Raw genomic sequence first — 26123 nt, forward strand, 5'->3', positions numbered from 1 at the left:
AACAGAGATTGTAATTCCTGAGAGGTCAAAATGAACAAATGTTAAAAAGAATAACATTATCTGTAAATAAATAAAACCTCAAATCTCCAAGTCCAGCTCTTTTCTTCTCACTGACCTTCCTTTTCTTCCACCATCACAGTGTGGCAAAGGGCAAGTAATCTGAAAAACTCCAGAGTATGTAGGTCTTCCCCTGTCTTTATGCAATGTGGCAAAGAATGGTCATAAAACTGGAACTTCCCATCTGCATACTTGTTCCATCTAAAATCCACAGGCTGCAGTGTTTTGAAAGAAAAAAAAAAAGACAAAAAGTGTATAAAGGATACAGTACAAATGCAATATAAAAAATAATGACTACATGGTGGGGTCTGCATGGATAACATGTATAGTAACAATCTAAACAATGGCAGACACAATTTGTATTTTGCAATATACTGAAAATGCCAATGCTAGTGAAAGGGCATAAAAAGGAAACCTGGGGAGCCATGATTGCCCAATAACCCGTTTTCATTATATGACTGCATTTAATTGGCAGAAAAACGTGACCGTGTCAGTAGCTGAGCTTTAAATCCCAGATCTCTTCACAGACAGAACTAGGCCCCAAAACATATCACCTGCAACACTGCAAAGCTTGTCCCATTTGATACTGAGAGGAATAAAACAGGACAGCTTCAACCTATCGTGTTAAAATACAGAACAGGGGGGGGGGTCATACATACGTCAATGCTGTCTAAATTCACTCCATCTGCATTACATGCGTTACCTAAGGAGAATAATGATATTAGAAAATCAGAAATGTATTTCAAAAATTTTACTGAATAAATAATGGGTTGTGTTCAATACTGAAGCTCACCATATGTCTTTCCATTGATGGTACACTTTTTGAAGGCCATGATGTTTTGGGTGAGGGTCCCTGTCTTGTCTGAGAAGATGTACTCTATCTGTCCCAGCTGCTCATTTAGGGTAGTGGTCCGAGCCTTGGCAGGAGTGTCCTTGTCTTCATAGTACATCTGCAGGTCCCAGTTAATGAAGTGACTCTGACCCAGTCTGATAACTTCAACACTTGAAGAGACATTTAAAAAAGAAATTAGCTTCGAGTGACACATCCCAGACCAAATTAAAAGCTACTTGCGGGTTGCCCAGATCTTGGGGAATATATCTGGCTCTACTCAATGACATGCTGATTCAGCCATAAACATAAGACACATCCTTCACCCTAACCCATAGTTCAAAGAAACCAAATACTGTCCTGTTTTTTGTTTTTATTACAGTATTTTGCATTTGTTAAGCAAAACAAGACTCTTTCCTTACCTAACATAGAGAGAGATGGGGACCATTGTGTTCAGAACAATAATATAACCCCAGAAGGTGATAAAGCCTCGGTAGATTGAGTTTTCAGATGCTCCATCATTCAAGTACCAGGCCTTACTGCCAATCTGCTCCTGCCAAAACGTATGGCCAATAGCCAGGCCCGCTGCTATGAAAATAAGAAGGAAAAAGATCTATACAAAAAAAAAAAGAAGAAAAAGAAATGATTTCTGGAGCAAAGCAGCAAGTAGTGCTGTTGCATCAAAATTATGACCAAACATCCGAGATTACAACATGCACATTTTATGAAAATTTGCGTGTGTTTTACAGGTTGTGACCTTGCTCGCTCTGTCTTAGTAAATACACTGTAAAATGTGCAGTATACACAAATGCTGTGATCTGAACAGTACACTTTTTTTTTTTGGTGTTTGTGGTAGGCTAGCACAGAAGACACATACATTGTACCAAAAATGTCCAAAACTCAAATGGACAAAACCTAAGCCAGCTTTGTCATGCCTCTTATACACAGGGTGCATATTATATAAATAAAAGGGAACTTTCACTTGATACAATTACAAGAACTTCAAAATCAACAATCAATTATGTAATGTATTTTCTACATTCAGTATATATTTGCCCCCCCCACCCACCCACCATGGATATGACGATTACTGAAAGACAATGTTCACATCTTGAATATTAATGAATTGTAAAAGCTGTACATACAGTGTAAACCATATAATTCATCAGACGATCAATATTAGTCCTTTTAAATCTAGTTTTGCCACCATTCTTCATGATTTTGGTGTCAGCCCCTAAAGAAAGGAAAAGAAAACATATATATGCAGCAGCCAAGGGTTACAAGATATACAGCATCTACAACTTGTGCTACCTTAAAGCATTAAAGAAAAGATTAGGTAAAGGGTTAAAATAAACAGTTAAACAAGCAGTAGGAAAATGCTCGAGTATGTCTGTGTAGGCGATGTTGAAATATGGATAGGTGAGTCAGCGCTTTACAAGGACATTGCACTTTGGCTGTGTGGACATCTTGTGTGTACCGAGAACATCTTGTGATACTTTGTTTCCTTTTAAGATGAATCTACGTTCTGCTGCAAGCACACACTATTTTGTCTTCTTTGTGCATTACTATAAAAGCTGTACTTTGTAAATATGTGTCAGAGAAGCATTAGCAGACTGTGACGTGTTGTCTCTCCAGATATCTGCTGGGATAAAACTACCTTCTTTATCATCGACTCTTTAGAGATTGAATTAATTTTTGGTCCCCACACTATGCAGCCTCACTCATCTGACCAAACATTCGTTTTGTTTCGAATATTTACAAACGGATTTACGTTTTCTCCCCATTCCTCAGCCACTATAAACATTATACTTTCATGTAAGTATTTCAAATTTAGTTTTTGATCAAGTTAGTAGTTACTACGCCCGGCAATTCCCACAATATATCAGACTTATTGGTCAACATAAATCAGCTGATAGTTTTGTGAAGCGACAGAGAACCACAACTGAACGTTATTTGATCCTCTGACGTCTAAACATCTGCTGTATCCTAGGATACAGCGTAGGGCTGCTTATTACAATGTCGGAATCAAAATAAAACAGCATTTTAATCAAATTATTCTGTATTGCCTAGAAAATAGTACAGGGATAACGTAGAATAATATTAAAATCAGTATAAACCAACGTCTAGTTATAAAAAAAAATCCTGTCATTTTTGGGTAAAATTCTGAATAAACTGGAAAAGTAGAACACTATGTATATGTTATCTTGCCATGGTAGCATCCTATAATACCTTCTAGGGGGTAAAAAAAACTGAAACATACATATATATACACACACACACAGTACTGTGCAAAAGTTTTAGGCAGGTGTGAAAAAATGCTGTAAAGTAAGAATGCTTTCAAAAATAGACATGTTAATAGATTATATTTATCAATTAACTAAATGCAAAGTGAGTGAACAGAAGAATAATCTAAATCAAATCCATATTTGGTGTGACCACCCTTTGCCTTCAAAACAGCATCAATTCTTCTAGGTACACTTGCACACAGTCAGGGATTTTGTAGGCATATAGTCAGGTGAATGATTAAACAATTATACCAAACAGGTGCTAATGATCATCAATTCAATATGTAGGTTGAAACACAATCATTAACTGAAACAGAAACAGCTGTGTAGGAGGAATAAAACTGGGTGAGGAACAGCCAAACTCAGCTAACAAGGTGAGGTTGATGAAGACAGTTTACTGTCAAAAGTCACACCACGGCAAGACTGAGCACAGCAACAAGACACAAGGTAGTTATACTGCATCAGCAAGGTCTCTCCCAGGCAGAAATTTCAAGGTAGACAGGGGTTTCCAGATGTGCTGTCCAAGTTCTTTTGAAGAAACACAAAGAAACGGGCAACGTTGAGGACCGTAGACGCAGTGGTCGGCCAAGGAAACTTACTGCAGCAGATGAAAGACACATCATGCTTACTTCCCTTCGCAATCTGATGATGTCCAGCAATGCCATCAGCTCAGAATTGGCAGAAAACAGTGGGACCCTGGTACACCCATCTACTGTCCGAAGTCTGGTCAGAAGTGGCCTTCATGGAAGACTTGCGGCCAAAAGGCCATACCTCCGACGTGGAAATAAGGCCAAGCGACTCAACTATGCACGAAAACACAGGAACTGGGGTGTGGAAAAATGGCAGCAGGTGCTCTGGACTGATGAGTCAAAATTTTAAATATTTGGCTGTAGCAGAAGGCAGTTGGTTCACTGAAGGGCTGGAGAGTGGTACATGACTGAGTGTCTGCAGGCAACAGTGAAGCATGGTGGAGGTTCCTTGCAAGTTTGGGGCTGCATTTCTGCAAATGGAGTTGGGGATTTGGTCAGAATTAATGGTCTCTTCAATGCAATACCATCAGGGAGGCACCCAATTGGCCCCAAATTTATTCTGCAGCATGACAACGACCCCAAACATACAGCGAAAGTCATTAAGAACTATCTTCAGCGTAAAGAAGAACAAGGAGTCCTGGAAGTGATGGTATGGCCCCCACAGATCCCTGATCTCAACATCATCGAGTCTGTCTGGGATTACATGAAGAGAGAGAAGCAGCTAAGGCTGCCTAAATCCACAGATGAACTGTGGTTAGTTCTCCAAGATATTTGGGCCAACCTTCCCGCCGAGTTCCTTCAAAAACTGTGTGCAAGTGTACCTAGAAGAATTGATGCTGTTTTGAAGGCAAAGGGTGGTCACACCAAATATTGATTTGATGTAGATTTTTCTTCTGTTCACTCACTTTGCATTTTGTTAATTGATAAATATAAACTACTAACATGTCTATTTTTGAAAGCATTCTTACTTTACAGCATTTTTTCACACCTGCCTAAAACTTTTGCACAGTACTATACAGTACTATATATACATAAAGACGTACATAGGGAATCTGACACTTCCTAATATTTGTACTAACCTGCAAAAATGACCAGAGCGTGACTGATGTCTGTGTTGCGCACTGTACAACCACGCAGTAGAATGTTACTCAGATCCAGTGAGTAACTGTCGTTTCTCCACATCATAGTGCCAGTGAATTTGTCTAGTCTGTTGTTGGGCTCTTCACATTCAATCATAGCTAACGTAACAAAAAGACAAAGAAATGTGTTCACCTGTGGAGCGCTTATTGTTTGTTACCCAAACAAGCTCAGTGAAAAACCTGACTCCACTGAACAATCACTGAAGCAAAATCAGATTTTACTTACTGATAATGAAATTATGCAGCCAGTTTTAAAGACCAAGGTTTTTACTGAGCAAGCACTGGATGGAATCTCAGATTACTGCCAACTAGCTGTTACAGGTTTAATACCCTATTGCCAATCAAACTGAACTACCACGTGCCCTCACTGCCCAGGGTTATTTGAAATACATTGTTAACAGTAGGATTATCTTTCTCAGCCTTTGCCAACATGTTTTGCCTTAGACACATACGATAAAATGACAGAGTCCACATCATAATCCCCTAATCACTCCACATGCATGCCATTATAAAAGTATCAAATGTAGCTTCTAGTATTACCATGGTCAATAGGAGAACCAACACAAAGGCACTTTAAAAGACAAATACATTTATAAACAAAATCTCCTCTACCAATACAAAGCCATTGGCGTTTCTAAAGAAAATGGTAATATTTCAAATGCACACACCATCATATTCTGACAGCTGCTGTTCTGTTTGTAGCTCTTCGTGTGTTACCTTCAGGCCCAGTTTAAACTTCAAATTAGTTTCTCTGAAAAATAATCATTAAATATAAAAATACATAAATACAATATTGATAATGCTGTTAAAATCACAGGTTCATAAATTACAAAAGGTCATTGCTAGTAGATTACAGGCTTTATACTAGCCACTGAAAGATGTAGATGCAAAACATAAAAAGGGAAGAAATGTCCAATCTCCATGAATGGAAACATCAAATACTATTACCTGATTTTAAAGAAAACGTAATTGTTTCGATAAAATGTGGGGTCCAATGACCAAAAAAAAAAAAAAAACTGGCAAAAGTGTGTAATAGCCTTATTATTTCTAGTCATAGTCTACATTTGTGAATAGCATAACTAATAACATGTCTATAGACTGTTTATAATCACTTACAATAAGGGCTTCTGTTTTTTCAGTTTTTATTAATTTAATTATTCTGTGTACTTATTTATTATTAGCAATTTGAGTTTAATGCAAATAGCTTTCGTTTTTTCAGGGCTTTTGCTTTTTATATACTGTATGAAATTAGTGTTTTCGGTTACGTTCCCAAAATGTTTGGGCAATTTGTTCTGTCAAAATATGTATAGTAACTTGACACCACTTAGAAGTTGTACCTTCTTTCCTTTGCTGTCTTCCACAACATAATCCTTATGGTCACGAGAACACTTCAGGGGTTTTTGTGTGGAGGCATTTTTTTACATTTCGCCACAATTCTGTTTCAAATCCTCTGTATCTTAACTGAAATACAGCTTTAAATCCCATGAACAAGCCTCCATTTCTAATTGTAATCTCATTTTTAACTGCAAAGGGAAAGGTCTTTTTTTTTGTAGGTTTTTTTTTTTTTTTTTTTTTTTTTTTTTTTTAAATGGGAAAGGGTTGGTCAATGAGAACTGAATAACCATTTCCACTGTTTTTTCTGTGTTTATTGGCTATACACAGATTATTATTATTATTACTTTTTTTTTTTTAATCTTGGTGTTTTAATTCAGTTAACACTAGGACTATCGGGCGTACGTACATACCTAGAACTACCAGAGGTCTTTTTTACGTTATCTTAAAATGCGTATAAAACTACTGCATCGTTTCGCTGTTCTGCAAATGTAGTCAAAACAGCGTGTTTATTTTAACATACCAAACACAGTGCTTACCTTTAATTCCTCACTTGTATTTTCTCAGAATTTCTTTGTAAATCAGACAGTTTGATGTTATTGTTTGTTTTCCTTCAGGATATTGGAAGTGACACTGTTTTTGAAGCCTGCTTGTTACACGTGAGGAGAAACCTTTTACAACACGAGCATTTAAGGGGACTTATGATTGCAAATGCTGGGCTATAAAACAGAGTGGTTTTAGCAGCTCATAGATGACTTTTAACATGCAACGGGAGCTTAAGACACTGTGAAGCAAGAGAGAATAGTGCCCGAGATTTGTCTGTTTTACTGTTTTATACAAGTGTTTTTTGTTTACCCTTTTATTTTGTGCCCGAGTTCGACTCTGTTAGCTATTCAACTGTAATTTCCGTCTCCAGTCTTGCAATTGCTGGTTTGGTACACTATTACTCAGTAACTTTTTTTTGTTTGGCATTGCTGTGATGAAATGCTATCAAAATACAGTACTGGGTACAAGGCAATGAAGCAGGCATCTGCGACAGCCAGATCCATCACAATGCCTGCGCACAGTAGCCCTGTGCACGCACTTGTGACTATCCGTCCAACACAAGGGTAGCAGAGACTGCAAAAAAGGTGCAGGGTCTGCTACGAAAATGAAAACAAAAGGAAAGACACAAGAAAAATGTGCAGCGGTTGCTAAGGCAACCCTGGGTTCTGTTGTATTGAACATTAATAAACGGCACAGAGCAAGACGATAATGGCACATGTTTTGATGTTGTCTGATTTTTATTTGATAATTACTGTTTACAGAGTATTATTGTTATTAGCAGCATTTTTGTTTTCATTGTTCAAACAAAAAATAAATACGTGTTTTATCTCTATATTGAACATGGTGGTAAGAGGTACACAGGAGCATAAAGGGTTAATAAAAACAAAGTTCAAATCACTTATTTGTGTTTTATTCATCATATGTTAACATTTTATAGCAATTACAGGTTTGAAAACATTATTATTATTATTTTCAATAATCTGGTACTTGGGAAGGGGTTTTATTTTTACATCTGAAGTTGAAGTGATTAAACAAGATAAACATAAAATAATCTGGTTTATTTTTTCTTTCAAAGAAACATTATTGTAAAAGGTGGTTAAAATTAAGGAATATAATGTAGTAAAATTGCAATATTCACACCCTGAACCAATCACCCTGTTTTTTTTCTTTTCTTTTTTTGAAAGAGAATATTCAACAGATATCAACCGAAACCTTACATTAATTACTTAGATATGGTAACGGCTGAGGGCTCAGATCCAGACTTGTCCATTAGTCTAAACTCCAACACATTTCTGAGGTTTTGTAGATACATTTCTGAATTATCCATGTTTAGAAGACAACTTTATTTGAATTTACTTTCGCGTAATGAACTTAGACAGTTGGAGTGGAGCTCTGTTTGGTTATCAGGTGGTGCCACAAGACTTTCTTTGGTAAATTTACCAATCAGTACATAAAGCGCATTATGGCAGAAAATTATAAATGGTCTTGCACATACAAAAAAATTTATAAAAATTAAATAAAGAAAATCTTACCCATCAAGTTCGGCAGTTTCAACATAACAAAGACTGTTTGGTTCCGAGGTAGACAGTAACAGAATATCAGCCTGAATGGAATGAAATCAAAATAACGGCATGAAACAGAAAAACAAATGACATAAATCAAACATGGAAAAACAATAAATGATTAAATAAAGCAGAAACAAAACACGCTCACTTTAGTTACAGATGATTTAAAACTTCAGACAAGGCTCTGCGAGAACTGCATGTGTGCACTTGAATACATTCTAAACACATGTTTAATTCCTACAGTAGTTAAAAACTAGCATTGCTAGGAGTACTTGAGGACAGGGACAGAAACAGGAATTTTTACAAGCTAGTCAGCACACAAAGTAAATATTAAATGAAAAACATGTCATCGGGTATAAAGATAAAATCATCTTACAGGAATAAAATCATTTTTCTTCAATCGAACAACATCCCCAACTTGAACGTCCTTCCATTTGTATGCTTGAAACCTTAAAAAAAAAAATTTAAGTTAACTCTTCAAATAAAAGTATACCATGCATAAACATCTTAAAACTACTCCTACCACGCATTGAGAGTATTAACCGTTTGCGGTCCTATGTCGGACCAGGTCCGACATTACAATTTTCCCTTTCCAGTACGATGTCGGACCCCGTCCAACATCATCAAAAAGATGTAAAGCACAGGTCTCTAGTCATTTTTTCTCTGGAAAACCTTTCAATGGCCGAATGAGACCGATAGGAGCCAGAAAAAAAATAAGGGGCGTATCTGAGCAATGCACCAGAAACAACATGGACACAAACAAAGGAGATAGCTGCTTCTGCATCCAGCGCTCAATGATGAATATCACGGACATTTGCAGAGCTTTGTGATGCTACAGTAATAAAACAATGACTTGGATCGCACTATTGAGGAGTTTGCTGATGAAACGAGTGATCAGGAGAGGATTTATCAGAATGCACGTCTATAAAGAGGTCTGTGGAAAATACAGCGAACAAGGGGTGGGGCGTCGCTGGAGATGCAATACTGATGCAATACTGATGACGTTTTGCCATGCAGTGCCTTTTAAACCTGTTTTACTCTGAAAAATATTTTAGCAGTGCATGTAAAATAACAGCACATGTGAAAATAAATTGGGCCTGACGTGCCTGACAAGCGCTGAATAAATGGACTGCAAAGGGTTAAGCTTAAATCAAATATCGAAGGGGCAATTCAACTTAAATCCTGGCTGCTTATGTAGATTACATATGCTAGACAACTGTAGAATACCTGCCACCCTGAAGGACATCACAAGACCTATTATTAATTTCATTGTCCATCCTGTGACGTGCCTAAAAGATGAAACACAAAATGAAAATGTTATCAGCATTACACAGGTTCTGTCCAAAGCATGTGCTCCTTACCCTTTCTTTAACAAAAAAATGTAATAGAATAGCATGCTGAGAAAGTCTATACTGGATGTAATAGACCAAATATTTATTCAAATAATTATCACTTTGTATATTACAGACCTGACGCGGTGGGCTTTCAGTACTGTGATGTGTACAGAGCTGCACATTGGTGCAAGCTGTTGTATGAATGGAAACACTGTGCATTATGCACATTATTGCAAATTTATTTCTTAGCAGACGCCCTTATCCAGGGTGACTTACAGTGGTTATAAAATATCACAATACAAGGTATCACATTACAGATAAGAGCATTTATAACAGTACAGTAAAAATCAGTAATTAAATATAGTAAATGTATTTGCTTATAATAGAAAATTCCATTAACAGCAAGTAGTAAGTCCAATAAATGGATAAGAATGATTTCAAATAAGTGCAATTAGAAAAACAACCCTGAATACAGATACATAGAAGAGTAAAATCAAGTACAAGATACAGGAAAACAGGTGCATCTTGAGGAGGCGCCAGAAGGTGGTCAGGGACTGGGCAGCCCTGCTATCCGTGGGTAGGTCGTTCCACCGCTGAAGGGCAAGGGTGGAGAAGGAGCGGGATCTGGAAGCAGGGGAGGGGTACAGCTAATCTGCCGGTGGCGGAGGAGCGGAGGGGGCAAGAGGGGGTGTAGGGAGAAACAATAGTCTGGAGATAGGAGGGAGCAGAAAGGTCGAGAGGAGAGTATAAGAATTTTGAATTGGATGCAAGCGGCACTAGGGAGCCAGGTGGAAAGAGCGGAACAGTGGTGTAGCGTGGGATAAACGAGGAAGGGAAAAGACAAGGTGGGCAGCAGAGTTTTGGATAAGCTGGAGCGGACGGATACAACCAATGTGTTACACACGGATCTGCGTTAGGCACAAGTTATATCCTTAGTTTACAATATTAGCAGTTAACCATAAACCTTCGGTACAGTAAACTATAAATCAAAACAGGTGGTTGAATGCTAGCACAGCGATATACAACAAACACTTACAATATCATCCACCAGGTCTTTGATGGCAGTGATGCCCAGCACCAGGATCAAAGGCACCAACGTTGTATACCAAGGCAGTGTGGAGATTTGAGGAATTACCTGAAACACAACATTCAACAGAAAGGTTACCTATAGTATGCAGTTTAACAGTACACCATTACCATTGTTAAGAAACTATGCAGTAAATTACACCACCAGTCTAAATGCACACTGGATAGTTTAAATACTCAATAAGGCTCATTACAGATGTCTTAAAGAGAAACTGCAAATGGGTATGAAATAACAGAGTTATATTAACTAATGCATTCTCCATATACTTTAGCTTCACTTTGTAGACTGCTTAAAGCAAACCTGTGGCTTCAAAACTGTTCTCAAATGAGTTCTCTTCAAGATTAACCTGTCCCCGTGCAGCACTTTGTCCTCACATAACCACTACATTTGTTCTACATGGAATTTCTTTCTTGTGCATTTCTTGCTTTTTTTACAGTGAGGAACAGTTAAATTACTGTTCAGAGAAGTTTCCTTCTAGTTTTATAGCATGTAGATGGCTCACTGCCTCATTGTTCTTACGTCTAGATGCAGCTTGTAGCAAATTGCTGTTGTAAAGGAATTGCCATTCTGAATTGTTTTACCTGGACCAATAAAGATAAGTGGAAGGTTGGTTGGTTGGTTGATTGACTGATTACACTATGTAACACAATTCTTGTTCCTGGGTAGTAAGTGTTATTTCCTAATTGCTTACGCCTCAAAAGTATAGAAAATGGCTATTATTCCCCACAAACTTTGCTTTTGTGACCAGGACAGTGATATTTTGAAATGTACCTATTTCCAATGAGAAAACAGGCAAATGTGTGTCTTTTCGTTCACATAAAGTCAGAAAAAAACAACATATGAATCCAAATTAACATGTATTTACAATAAAGTACTAAAGTTTTTCGAGATTTACGATTATACTGTAAATCACTTTCACGAATCAGCCCCCAAATGTAGTCTCCCATCATGTTCTCGTTATACTGTCTTTGGTAGCGGCGTTCAAAGTCCAGTATATCCTGGTGGAAGCGCTCGCCTTGCTCCTTCGAGTACGCTCCCATGTTCTCCTTGAATTTATCAAGATGAGCATCAAGGATATGGACTTTGAGGGACATCCTACAGCCCATTGTGCCGTAGTTCTTCACCAGAGTCTCAACCAGCTCCACATAGTTTTCGGCCTTGTGATTGCCCAGGAAGCCCCGAACCACTGCGACAAAGCTGTTCCAAGCCGCTTTCTCCTTACTACGGAGCTTCTTGGGGAATTCGTTGCACTCCAGGATCTTCTTTATCTGTGGTCCGACGAAGACACCGGCTTTGACCTTTGCCTCAGACAGCTTAGGGAAGAAGTCTTGAAGGTACTTGAAGGCTGCTGACTCCTTATCTAGAGCTCTAACAAATTGTTTCATAAGGCCCAATTTGATGTGCAGTGGTGGCATCAGCACCTTCCGGGGGTCCACCAGTCTCCCACTTGATGTTGTTCCTCCCCACAGAGAGCTCGGTCCGCTGTGGCCAGTCCCGCCTGTGGTAGGGCGCCTTGGTGTCCCTGCTGTCCCAAAGGCAAAGATAGCAGGGAAACTTGGTAAAACCGCCTTGGAGACCCATCAGGAATGCCACCATTGCAGCCTCTTGATGCCATCTCAGAAAAATGCAGATATGTATCCACTTAGGCAGCTGGAACTAAACTGAACTGGTTGGCTTAAGGCCCCTGTATTTATACTACTATTTATATTACTGGAAAGTTCTAGAAGTTACTCCAAGTTTACTCAGCACTGAATCTATCTGGAATGTTCTGGAAAATAGGTAAATTTCAAAATATCACTGTCCTGGTCACAAAAGCAAAGTTTGTGGGGAATAATAGCCATTTTCTATACTTTTGAGGCATAAGCAATTATGAAATAACACTTACTACCCAGGAACCAAAAAAAAAAAAAAAATTGTTACACAGTGTTAACAAACTGATTCCCAACACAGACTACCTACCTGCAAAATAAGCAGTGCAAGGAAATAGGCGTTGGCTGCTCTTTTAAACTGATCAATCAAGTTCAATGGTAAAAAGGTGATGGCATTATATTTGTAGGTTCTGATTGAATTCCCCTGGAAGAAAAAAACAAAACGAAACATATTAAGCCTTCACTTTCAATTTAAATGCATAATTTATTTTGTCATTCAGTTTTATGCAAGTACACCTGTGGTAATGTCTGAGCATGCCAGTATTGCAGACAGTTTATGAGGTCTTTCCTTTACACATTAAACATATCTGGATTGATTGTAATAATATAAAAATCATTCAAATATTGTATTTTAACGTATGACTAATATGTCTCAGTGGCTACTCTGCATAAATAACAATTTTAAAAAGCTGTACAGGGTTATATTTACAGAAGAGTTTACTGCTGCATTGAACTTCCAAATTAAAATTTAACAAAATGAAAAATAAACAAAAAAAAACAAGTGCTTATGTGACCTTGCTTCATATTACTAGTTGGATTCTAGTTTTGGTAGCATCTGTTTTTCTCCCTTAACAAAAGACTGACGAAAGCACTTTGAAACTCTGTCCGATAAGCTAGAAACTCATGTGTCTGGTAGTTAACAAGGATTACCAACACAGAGTAAACCGTGAAAGAGGATGGACAAATACGGAATGCCGCAGTCATTCTCATTTTCGTATTATACATGGGCTACGTGTTATACATGAACAATTACCCTAAGAGCAACATGTATAGTTTTTAAGGAGGTCCAGGGGTAAACAAGGGACCTCTAGATCTACTAAATAATGGTGGACCACATACTATATCATTACATAAAGCCAGAGCAGAATTACACAGGACAGCATACACATTCATCACACACACTTAAACACTTTTTAAAAATAAAATTTGTAGCGAATAACCGTTTTTACCAAGACTAAGAATTACTTACAACCATCAATACATTGTTGATATGCACAGTAAATATATTACTGTATATGTAGGGCTACAAAAAATAATTTGGACAGATGTTGAGAGAAGAAGTCAAAAAAGTCATTGAGATGTTCTTTAAAATTATTACTACTGTGCTACTGCTTACATTACCTTTAGAATTACTATTAAAACTACTTTCAGGATGGAATTTTTTCAAATGGGAATGTTAGATCAGTTTGATGACTTGGAACATTCTTATCAAATGTCACTGACATCACACGCCAGGAAGTACATTCAACAACCCTGTACTATATATCTTTGAATAGCATAACCCAAACAGCAAGACTAGAGATGTAAGCTTTTACTGCCCAATATACAACCTTCAGGACAGCACTTTGTACAAAGACAGTTTAAAAGCTTCATCAGTGGAGTCACCAGGACATTTTAAGCAGGTGTGTGATGACCCAGCCTAAATGCCCATGAATCACTTGCAGCATGAATTAGTGTGGTGGTACAGTACATTGTGAGAAGAGGGAAGGGGTATTGTTTTGTAAAATAATCTTATTATTCAATTGACCTCAAAAACAACCATTTATTTCTGCACCAAAACCCTCAAAAAATGCCTGTGTGATGTACATCTAATTAGTTAAGCTAGCCTATAAAATTACAAAACCAGAATCAAAGTGTCCAAAAACATCTGGTTCTGTCAGCAACAAGGCTAGACATGAACAGCTCAAGGAACATACCTTATATACACCCAGACATTATGTAGTTACTGACAGAGCCTAGGGATAACCCATGGAACAAAAGGACAACCAAGCTTTTAGGTATTGTGGGTTTTGGAATTAAAGTGTTGCAGAATGCCCTGCAGTTTACAACAAACTAATCACTAACGTTGCTGTATCTCCAGTTATCCATATTGCAAAAATTATATATATATATATATATATATATATATATATATATATATATATATATATATATATATATATATATATAGAGAGAGAGAGAAAGAAATAACGTATCTTTTACTCTGGAACACTGAAGAAAGAGACATGTTCTTCTAAACATCACAGGGTATCCACTCCCTCCTGCAATGTTGTTTTTGCTCTAATTGAAAGGAGTGGCATATTGTGGGAACAGAAAACCTGCACTGTTAAGGAGGAGACGTGATGAGGACACACTGATCCACAAAAAGAGGATTTTTTCCTCCTGGTGAGTGCTGCCAAGAAAATGTTGACAAAAGCAATGTCCATTTGATTTATGACTAACGATGTGTGATTATAAAACTGAAGAGTCAGTCATATGTTTAAAATATAAGGCAGAGACAGAGAGAGCATGGAACATAGCAAAGGTAATGTAATGCATTAGTTGTAAACGTTGCAGGCTGTTCTGTAACACTTTAAACTTACAGATCTAGTTACTTTAAGTGAAATTACACAAAACACCCTACACCTGTTGAGAAGATGATCTTCCTTTCCAGGTCCATAGTTGTATTTGATTACAGATGCATTATTCTTGAGGATTTGTGTGTTTGACTAATAAAATCAAACTGCTTATTTTCTTAAACTAAAACTGCCTACTGCACTGCAACATGTTAATTTTCATCTACTAAAAGTTAATTGGTTCCCCTCTGAATGGTTAAAACATTACTACCACACTGAACCACACATACAAAAAGTAAAACCATATGGAATTTCGTAAAGTAGACAGACCTGTTGGCTTATGCCTACACTGTGAAGACATACAGTGAAAACAATTGTCGACGTGACAAATAAGCCCAACTTACTGAATATTTACTCTTCTTAAACCATAAGAAGCTCTTTTTCTGAAACTCTGGAAGCTCACAGAATCTCCTGTCATTTGCTTTTACTTTCCAGGTGCCCTCTGAAATGAGAGAGGAGGATCAATTAGAGAACAAAGAAACCTACTGCAATGAAGTCAAGGGCTGTTTCAGATGTCAAAGGAAGTTGTTCCACATGTAAATACTAAATATAAATACAATATGAAAATAGCTGCTCCTGAGCTACTTAGGCATTTGTTAATGTGTGCATGGGTACATTTCATTAACATTCCCATGCGTGAATTTCAATACATTTACAGGAGAAGTTTCCACGTCCTCCAATTTCTACCTGATAACATTGAAAAAGGGGTCTCGCAAAACTGGCAAATAATTTGTTTGATTCCAACTCCAATTTAGACTTTAATAGCTAAAACAGTTTGGACGACTTAGTAATACAGAAATAAATAAATAAATAAAATAAACATAAAAAGTTCACATTGCTAGCAGCAGCTACTGGCAAAACATACCTTTCTTCAGTGGGCCCTGCTTGTCCTCGGTCTCCTGATTAATGCGATTTTGCTCAGTGTCTTTAGGCTGCTCCTCATCTAACTCATCATCAGTTTCATCGTCACTGTATGGCATGTCCTCATCATTGGGACCCAAAGAATCAACTGAGCTTACCCTAGAGCGCTGATCCATGTTGACTGGAACAAGGGGTCACTAAGGCAGTAAAACCAGAACAAAGTGTCAAAAAACTAAACAAAATGACACGGTAGGTTTGACATCTTAAACAGGAGACCATCTCTTGTTCGATCAATATGTTAACAGTAGGACTGTTACCTGTTTGACACACTTTACAATGTCTTTCTTTTTCACATGTGGATCAAGTGTGCCCCATCTTTCTCATATTGTAAAAGGTCACTGGATTTCATAATCAATACTTAAAGCAGCCTATAACAGGACAGTGTCAGAAATAAGACTCAGTCAGTTCAAGTGCATATGCAGACTTTTAATACACAAACAAAACAGGGACATGGGCCAAAATAAAAGAAACTAAACAATTCTGCAGTCAGGCTGGGCATTTGCCTTCACTGACCAAGTTCTCCAAAAACAGACTCACTAAACACCACCCCCAGACAAAAGGATTTATCCTTCCTTATACACCATGTGGCTGGAGCCTAATTAACAATCAATCATTCCATTATTAAGGCTCCAGCTACAGTCTCACATGTATTCTGGCAGGGAGGATTGTAACCCGTAACCCCCTCCTTGCCAACCCTAGCTATATATAAGTATGGATGCAACGAACATTTTTTCAGCTCAAATGTCTACTTTTTGAGCAGGGTTGGGATTCAGCCGAATACTTAGGATTCGGTGAACCGAATCCGAATCCTGTATCCTCCCAGACGCACATCCATTTTCATACATCCCTCCAATGTGTGCTGTTCTTTAAATAAAAGACACAAATCCGGTTTTGAACGTAACTTTTGTATTTAATAACAAGAACTTGTTTGTCGCGGCTCTCAACTCCCTATTACTGGTGGAGCACACACTAAACAGTCATGCGGCTGCTGAATGCAAACATACCCCCGTATGCAACAGCAGTCACATCGCTCTTTTCATGAAGTAAAGTTATGCTGTAAACCTGTAATATATAGTAATGGCAAACTGTTGTAGACTTTTGTGCTTTGTCGCTTTGTCTAAAGACATGTTCTAAAGATCATACTGAGGGAAAAATAAATTTAAAAAAAAATAAATCTGTGTACAAAAAAATATTTTTTGTAATTTTGCAACCGTCAGATGTGCAAGACGTTGTTGAACAACATGCTTTAGTAAATAAAATATTACGTTACTGTAATGTGCCAATGCAAGCTGAACCATTTGGGAACTTTTATTAAAATAACGTAACTATTTCGTAGCCTATTTGATATGTGTTACACACACAGTGAATTTAAAATCAACGTTCATTTTATTTCGCAGGGAGATTCGGGTCACTCACAGTAATTTTTTCCTCATAGAGCTCAGATGGAGTTATCTACAGGCTCCAGAATCTCGGGACACTAAGGCAGGTTAGGTTTTTTTTAACTTCTCTCTAAACTGCAATCTATTTGACATGTAAAGTGAGTGTGAATTGCTGTAATCTCAGAGTGCAGTTTGAAAGATACGGGGTCAGTAACTGCAAATAGTGAAAATCCATTTCAGGGCCTTGTAAGTTTACAGCAAAATCTTAAAATCAAGTCTATACTGCACAAGGACCCAATGTAAAGAGGCTAAAACAGGGACAATATGTTCACTTTTCCTGGTTTTAGTCAGAATTCTAGCAGTGGTATGCTGAACAAGCTGAAAGTGGGATAACATATGTTTTGGTACACCAGAAAAAAAGTGCATTAGAATAATCAATTCTAGATGAAACAAGGCATGCATTAGTTTCCTAGCACGAGAATTTGAACACTAACTGGCTTTAGGGGTGTCCAATGACACCCTTCATGAATTACTGGTCCTCAACCGATTAAAAAAAATTAGACCTGCTGACAGATCACTGACACTGCATCTGATAGTAGTTCTGCCATTTCATCAACTGTCAGTTCATGGCAACATACCAAATGATCTCTCAATTATTAAACAGACACTCAAATACACTGTGAATTACTGACCCTCTGGTATTCCATATGCACCCCCCCCCCCCCCCCCCCACAACAGCCCCTGTGAAAAGTTCCTTGACAATAGAATTTATATTATGACAGGCTTCGATATTAAAAAAAAAAATAATTGGTTTATGTTTTATGCTGTCAGCTTAAAAAAAAAACACGTTTATTTTATAGTCAATCTTTAGGAATTTCTAGTGGCACATGCACGCCTAAATTAATTTATGTTCGCACAAGCACATTTTTAATAGCATATGCGACTAAATTTGTCGCACTATAGATCCCTGTTATGGTTGTTTTGTTTCAATTTAGTTCTTGAGAATAGTCGCTGCAGTTATTATTGATGTGTATCTGCTGCTCGATTGTTTTTTGTAAAACATTGTTCATATTCTTTTTTATATATATATATATATATATATATATATATATATATATATATATATATATATACATACACACACACACACACACATACATACATACATATATACATATACATACACACACACATATATACACACACTTCACAATTTGAGCATTTACAAATTATCAAAAAACGAAATGAAAGGTTACTTCGGTCTTTGAGTAAAGCAAGAATCTCAAATCAATTCCATGATATTATTTCTGACTAATTCGTTAGAGTTCCTTAGACTTAGATTCATTTGATTTTGTATTACAGGTTAATAGCCCTACACATAAATCATGGCCATACCCTAGATCTGGTACTTTCTGGCTGCTTAGATGTAAAAAAAAAAAAAAAAAAAAAAAAAAAAAACACAACTCTCCATCTCGCCATTCTGTTGGAGGCCGATATACCCGTATCTGCTGGCATCACCGCACAATTAAATCCCGGGCTATCAAATTCTCTGAAAAGTTAAGCATAACTCTGCCCCCAAATTCCTTATAGGTGGATAAGTTGGCTAATATCTACAATAATAATACTCTATCTGATGTTAGACACGTGTTAATTTGGAGAGTCACCATGGTTTAATGATTCCTGTCATGCACTACAAAGTGAAGGCTTTAGAACGAAAATAGAGGGCATTTAAATTGCACATTCATTTTATTGCTTGGAAGGACCATCAGGCCAATTGCAGGAAGGCTGTCGTTGGCCAGATCAGCATACTATCCAAATTTAATTCAACCCAATGTAAAAAATTCTAAGAATAATCCTACTATTAAGTCTGACTCTTCTCTTAGCTGCACTGACTTTTTAAACTAACAATAAAACAGTGGCCATTAGAGGAAAAAAAAAAAAAATTGCACTGACGCCTTCTACTCAGGAGGTTCCTAGTACCCTGCTCCGAACTACTACAGATATCTTGCAGGACTTCTCTCAAACAATAGTTAAGCAAATGAGAACCACTACCTGTTCCCATCACGCAATTCCTGCTACACTCTTACAAGACATTTTTATTACTGTTAACAACCACATTTCAATTTTAAATGGCTCGCCGCGTCCAAACAGCAAAACAATTCCTCTTCGTTAGCGCAGGCATTACATTATTATTACACAATGGCCTTTTGTAATTGTTGCATTCAGCTGTATTTTTTGCCGTCTTTAAGTAACAAATTGAACTTTGACTGAACTTTGCTGTCAAGCACACAATACTATGTTATTCTTTGTATTCATTTTAAGTAAATGCAACAAGTAAACAATGCCTGTATATTTGTCATAAATACAGCAAGTAAATGATATCTGTTCCTTTAACATTTATAATTCTAAAAGAAATTAAAAATATAGGCCCTATGCCTTGTTCTAGTAGTTTACAACAGCTTAGCTGCACTGTCTATTATTATCAGTATTGGCTGATATGAGTTGATAACCATCGGCTACACCTTAATTTTGTTTTATATACACTGTTGTGCAAAAGTCTTATACATGCTGCATTTTTCTACTCTGATGCATTTGAGCATCAACAATTTACTCAAAGCCTCAATTAGTGTTTTCTACCATTATAACAACCTTGACTTGAATAAAGAAGGAAAAGCATTGGAGAAATAGATCACATCACTTGATTTTCAAGGTGTGGTATCTGAAGCATAATCAACAAAAGCACAGAGAAACATCTTCTGTAACTGACAAACCCAGAAATAAAAAAAACCAAAAAGCTGTCTAACAAGGATGAGCAATACTTGAAAATAATATCCTTAAGGAATAGAAAGACGAACTTGCATTGACAACAGAACTGGCAAGCTATTTTACTCAATGTGTTTCCTTTTAAATGCAAATCAAGATTGTTACAATAGTAGAACACACTAGCGGAGGTAGCCAGTACACTAAAAAATTCCAATCCGATTTAAAAAAAAAAAAGGTGGGGGTGGACGGACAGGACATTTGACCAAAGTAGACAAACTCACTTTGCAATAAAAAGACTGTGCTACATGAACATAGGGACAATAATCACCACTTGCTTACTGCATGACACAAGCATGTATCCACCTACCTTAAGAGAGACCCAGTGGTAAGCCTCGGGCTCTGTTGAATGCGAGACAGAGAATGCAAAGTACTAGTTTGCTTCACCAAATGCACTCCCCAATGGGCGAATAACAAACCTAAATGAAATAAACGATAAGGTACAACTAAGAAGACAGTGAACTAACCCACTGCTACAATAGGATACTTATTTCGATACACTGGGCTTTTCTAAAGCCTAAAACCATTTCCGTTCTAGTCCTGAATCTCCCGATTTTCAAACGCCTAGTCAAATTGGACTTGCATCCCAGACCTTCAACGGAAATTCAGAACAAATTTTAATGTCAACCCCTGATAAGTTTCTACGTACTACGGCCATTCTGGAAAGCATTTTTTGTGTTACTCACCAGACAGGTCAGTCCAATGTTTTGTTGTTTTTTTTTTTTTTTTGTTGTTTTATTGCTGGCTAACTCTTGATTCTAGAAAACATAATATCTTCCAAGGTTCTATGGTAGCACACATTTTTTAAATGTCAACTCATGCTCACATCCCCAAGGACCTCTTTAAACAGAACACAAACTAAGGCAAAGTAGGTAAACAAGTAAAAGTGTAACACAAAGCAAATACAAATTTAAAATGCAAATCTAGTTCATCTGTTCCAAGTGCTGATGACACTGAGGCTAGGCGCATGTTTGTCACACCTACAGCAGTGCAGAGTAAACACTAAATGCACGGAAAGCATGCATAGGCAAAAAGCTACTCAATCATTACACGGAAATCACATAGTTCAAAATCTTTTGGGGGGGGGGGGATGGGGGGGGACACTACGACAGCACACACACCTTGCGGCTGTGTCTAGTTTTATAGATAAACACAATGTAATTCCCCTTCAGGGAAAGCTTTTAAAAAATAAAAGGTACCAAATTCGACAAACGTTATTTATTAAACTAATACAGGAACGCAGGACGCCACACCTTATACATTTCTGCCTAGCAGGAGCTATCAACTAGGTACTGTAATAAAGTGGTAAAGAAAAAACAAGAACAAAGTTACCAGATATCTTTTCCATAACTCAAGATACTGTAGGACAGGTTTAAAGTTGGGTCCCTTAGAAAAAAAAAAAACACCTTTAATGTCAATAAGAATACAAATAAAAACCTGGCCTTTTTTCCCCCGCCCGAAATCACCTGTATGTACCTAACACATTACATCACGTTTGAGTCACTTGAAGTATGCTGACATTTACATACATAAAAACAAGCCTCAACGAGGAAATAATTCACAATTTTGCAACATTGGACTGTCCCATAATTTTACAAATTAACAATAATAAAATGTGCAGCTCCACTAACCTATATTTCAAAAGTTAACACTTTTTTTTAGCAGAAACCTAAAATAAAAGGATGATTTGAAGTATTGGAATTGGCCCATATATTGTTATATCATAACAAATTTGAATTGCATACTACAGAATAACCTTGTTTTAATTGAGGTGTCAAGATATGCTGTGTCAAGAACCGTACACCATTTATCTGCATGTTTGACAATAACTGTTGAACCCCCAAGATGAGGCTGCACCTCCTATTTACCACAAGATCATTTTGTAATTTTTACAAAAAGATTTCTCTGTGAAATAATGCCACAAGAGCAAACATCTATACAGACAGATCTAGAGAAACGATTGACAAATGAGTCACAACGCAAACACACCTACGTGGACAAGAGGGTCAAATACCAGATATGTTTGCTTACATTTTCCATTTGTATTGTTGTGGGCATCTCAAATAAGTAGACAGGATGTTGCAAGTTCATTATATGGGTTACTGGGCTATAACAGTACTGTCTAGGCGAAACAGGGACTGTACATGGTGGGCTACCCGATCGCCAAGGTGAAAGTATCTTATGGAATAGCAAAATTATCACATAAACTTTGTTGTTTGTCAATGCTATTGTAAGTGACTCTGCATATAATGCACAGTTCACAGCCTACCTCTGTTAAGCACTTTGTGCTTGTGGTCCACTATGAAAGGCGCTATATAAATAAATAAGTTGTTATTATTTGCAGTGAGAACGTGTTCTTGATGCTGGCCATGGTGCTAGGTGGGACCCAGATGACCAGCAAGATAAATATGTTTAAGCAATCCAACTACCAGTTGGAAGTTTTTAGACAGATGGGTGGAAGATGGCTTTAACCATGACTTCTGCTCTCCATGTCAATTTGGCCCATTTTACAATAGTACATACAATATAGTATGAAAAAGTATTTTAGCATGACCTAAATCCACTGGTCTGATTGCAGCTAGAGTATTGGAGTAAGTTTGAAAAGCAACACAGAGTACCAAGAAGCAGCAAGTGTTTGAAATATTATTATAGTATAAAATACAAGCAATAAATCTAAAAGATGCAACGAGAGAAAAAGGTGGACTTGTGATTACAGCTCATGCAAAAAGGCAACGCTGGATTACAAATTTCTACTTCTGTATCGAAAGTTCTTTGACCCAATTTCAGAAGGTGCTTTCCTGTGCTAGTTGCCTATACATGTGTAAACCAAGCTAGATCAGCCAGTGTCATTATAGAAGTAACAGACAGCACCATCTACTGCACAGGTATTAGGGATCAAGTTTATTTTTGCATTGCTGGCAATCCAAATATGTGCACTAGATGCCACTGGCTCTATGGAAAACTTAAATGTAATCTGAAGCTGCTCTTTAAATAACTGTTACGTGGAACATATTCTTGAACAGCAGCATCATGATACACAATCACTCTGAATCGATATCAAGCAATTAAAAAGATAAAAAAGGGTTCAGGTTTCAGTTTCTCATGCACAATACAAGATGACTTATTAATGAGGTTTCTAGGCCATTAGAAAGTGCACAATGGTTCAGTATCAAATTAAATACCATCCATACAAAAGCCACTTTTTAAAAAAAATTATTTCTCTTATTTTTTTTGGACTTAGTTTTGTTATATTTAAAAAAGCTAAATTGTTTTTGCAAAAAAACAAGTATGTTCTCATGAAAGATTCTGCCAAGTTGCCACATGCATTTCATTGGGAGACCAATTAAGATGCAGTTCCACCTTTAACTCCACCCTTCAGTTGTGAAAATAAAACCAGTGTTATTTAAACATCCTGTAAGGTGTATCAAATAAACCGTAAGAGAGAAGTCATAATTTATTCCATAGTGCAGCAAATTGAACAAAGTCACAATTAAAAGTTTATCACAGTTTTCTTACCCTTTGTTTACCCTCTTTCCTGCCCCTTTATTTTCATTTTATTTTAAAAAGATATTATACAAACAGTGCTTGCTTTTGAGCATAACTGGGCTACAGTTCAACTATTATAGCGCAGAACATAATTTGTTTTGTCATAATCTGGGCTGTATTTTGTTCATGGTAAAACATGTCATTTCACAGCATTCTGTGGATTACAAATAGGTATTTCAAGATATATCACGATTAAACATAATATTTATTAAAAGCAGAATAGTGATGCATTCAAAAATTATAATTCTCTAGAGTTATTATCCAACCAATGTTCCTAAATATGTAAATGCTTACCTGAAAAACTGTAAATGCTAAATTGTAGAATATTTCTTTTCATTTATGTCCACCTTTTAAAGACATTCTATTTTCATCAGCAGCGAATTAACATAATTAAAACAAATACATGTAAAAATAACAGACATGTGAAATATGCCCTTGTACTGGACAGAGCAATCTTTAGCAAACATATTTCCAGTCTTTAGCAGAAATATATCCGATCTTTGAAGCTGTTGGTGTCTTTTTCAGTGAAGGCATATTAAACAAATCATGCAACTCCAAGCCATGTGTTCAATCATTTAAGCAAATTAAACCAGCTGCCAGGTTCCTAAATGCAGATTAACAGGTGCCTTAAGACAAAAGTTTCCTGTATTTATTTTTAAGTGATACAAAAATTTACACATATTTACACCCTTCTTTCAGAAGTGGGAAATACATATTATATTGTGAAATTGTAAAATCTGTGATAATCGTGAAAAGAAATATTACTCCTAATATGTGCTGTCTCTTCAACAACATGACAAACTTTCCAAAATACAAAAAAATATAAAGAAGATGTAAACATTTGACTGGAGGAGGGGTTAAACAGGTTATTTATGAAACTGGAATAAATTATTTCTTTAACATCAGTAGTTACGCTGTAGATAACACTCTGCATAGTCTGTATATTAATAAACGATTTACATTAGATTCAGAAAAGAGAAAACAGTGAATTTGTGAACGTGAGTGCTTACACGTTTATTTTGTTGACAATAAAGCCAACACCAAAACGATGAGAGCAGGAACTGACTGCAGAACTATTACATCTTTGCAGTAATCCAACTTTTACCAAATGGAAGGTAATCATTTTAAATTACAGCGCCAACACGTAATTCACAAAAATGGCATGCAGCACTGTGAAATAAAAAACACTGTCTATAGAGATACAGTAGAATCTATCACACACACAGCATTGAACCAGGCTGCCACCTTTATATATACAGGCACTGTATATTTCTGGCTGGAGCAGCTATTCAGCCCTAGGGTGCAACACATTATGTTATGTGGCAACATGAACATGGGCTTGCAGCATACAACTGCTTTTCTGAAGAACACCAAAAGGAAAACACACTCCACTTGGAGAACTGGTTTTATGTGTCTGTCTGCCAAAATCTGATGGAAAGAGCAAGTCTGTACTGTATTTAATAGGAAGAGACCAAAAACAAGCAGCCAGAATCTGAAAAACAGGATTCACCAAAAAGTAAAATTGTGTCAATATTTAATATTTGTGTTAGATTCATTTGAAAAAAAAAAAAATTTTTGCAACACAATGTCTTTATCCATTACATTGATGGACAATGATGTAAATGGTAAAACACAAACAGGTACAGTTACAGGTTGCATGTATGCACTGCTTTTAAAAACCAATGTCCAAGTAGAGGTCCCCCAATGCAGTTAAGGCACTTGCTCGTGGAGTACAGGGCATAGGGTAATGGTGACTCTAATAACAGCCTAGCTGAGGACAATACATGAAGTTAATAGAAATCATAAGCTAAAAGAATGGTCCCCCTAATTCACTGTCACTGTCACTGTAGTCTTTAGAAATCAATTTGTTTTTAACTCACTTTTCTTGCAAGCATCTCTTTGCCTCTTAAGCAGCATCTAACTGTATCAAGCAATTTGCATCAAAAATCCAGAAGCATGCGACAGACTTGAAAATCATGTGGTTAAATACAGAGGTGCAATATCTGTATATTCTGTGAACCCCAACTAACTCCTGATAGCAACTTTAAATTGTAGACAAGAAAGTTTAACTAACAGAAAAACCAAAAAAAAAAAAAAAAAAAAAAACTTTACTTCACACTATGGTTCCTTTCTTAGCTTATGAATTCAACCCGTTATCCTGTGGGTATCATTTGTAATAAACATGCATCAGTATTACTGAACCACAGGAGTTGGCTGTATGTTATCGATTATGCCCAACATTGTAGTCTGTTTTCTGAAACGTGTGTATTTCCTGTATTAAGAACCCAAACAATGTTTCACTGCTTGCGATGACAGCAGTTTGAGCACACAAAGAAAACATCAGCACACAGTCCATATGTTGCGCTTGACTTTCTTCTTATGACTTATGTTTTCGCCACATCTGGAAAACCAATTACTAAACCAGAGAG

At 36.9% G+C, this 26123-nt stretch overlaps 1 protein-coding gene across 1 annotated transcript in view; it reads right to left on the minus strand.

The window, feature by feature from the left end:
- The window catches only part of LOC121304547 (phospholipid-transporting ATPase IC-like), a 50429-nt gene that overhangs the window by 10976 nt on the left and 13330 nt on the right, over nt 1–26123 (minus strand). Inside the window, exons 2-15 of the mRNA XM_041235732.1 lie at nt 15894–16086; nt 15373–15470; nt 12664–12777; nt 10654–10752; nt 9511–9572; nt 8660–8732; nt 8251–8321; nt 5509–5591; nt 4781–4939; nt 2032–2120; nt 1309–1499; nt 851–1059; nt 717–760; nt 116–272 (exon numbers count right to left, since the gene is read on the minus strand). Of these exons, the coding sequence (XP_041091666.1) occupies nt 116–272; nt 717–760; nt 851–1059; nt 1309–1499; nt 2032–2120; nt 4781–4939; nt 5509–5591; nt 8251–8321; nt 8660–8732; nt 9511–9572; nt 10654–10752; nt 12664–12777; nt 15373–15470; nt 15894–16065 (1621 nt within the window). The 5' untranslated portion in view covers nt 16066–16086. The remainder of the gene's footprint in view (nt 1–115; nt 273–716; nt 761–850; nt 1060–1308; nt 1500–2031; nt 2121–4780; nt 4940–5508; nt 5592–8250; nt 8322–8659; nt 8733–9510; nt 9573–10653; nt 10753–12663; nt 12778–15372; nt 15471–15893; nt 16087–26123) is intronic.

This window comes from Polyodon spathula, chromosome 2, assembly GCF_017654505.1.
Source record: "Polyodon spathula isolate WHYD16114869_AA chromosome 2, ASM1765450v1, whole genome shotgun sequence".
NCBI lineage: Eukaryota > Metazoa > Chordata > Actinopteri > Acipenseriformes > Polyodontidae > Polyodon > Polyodon spathula.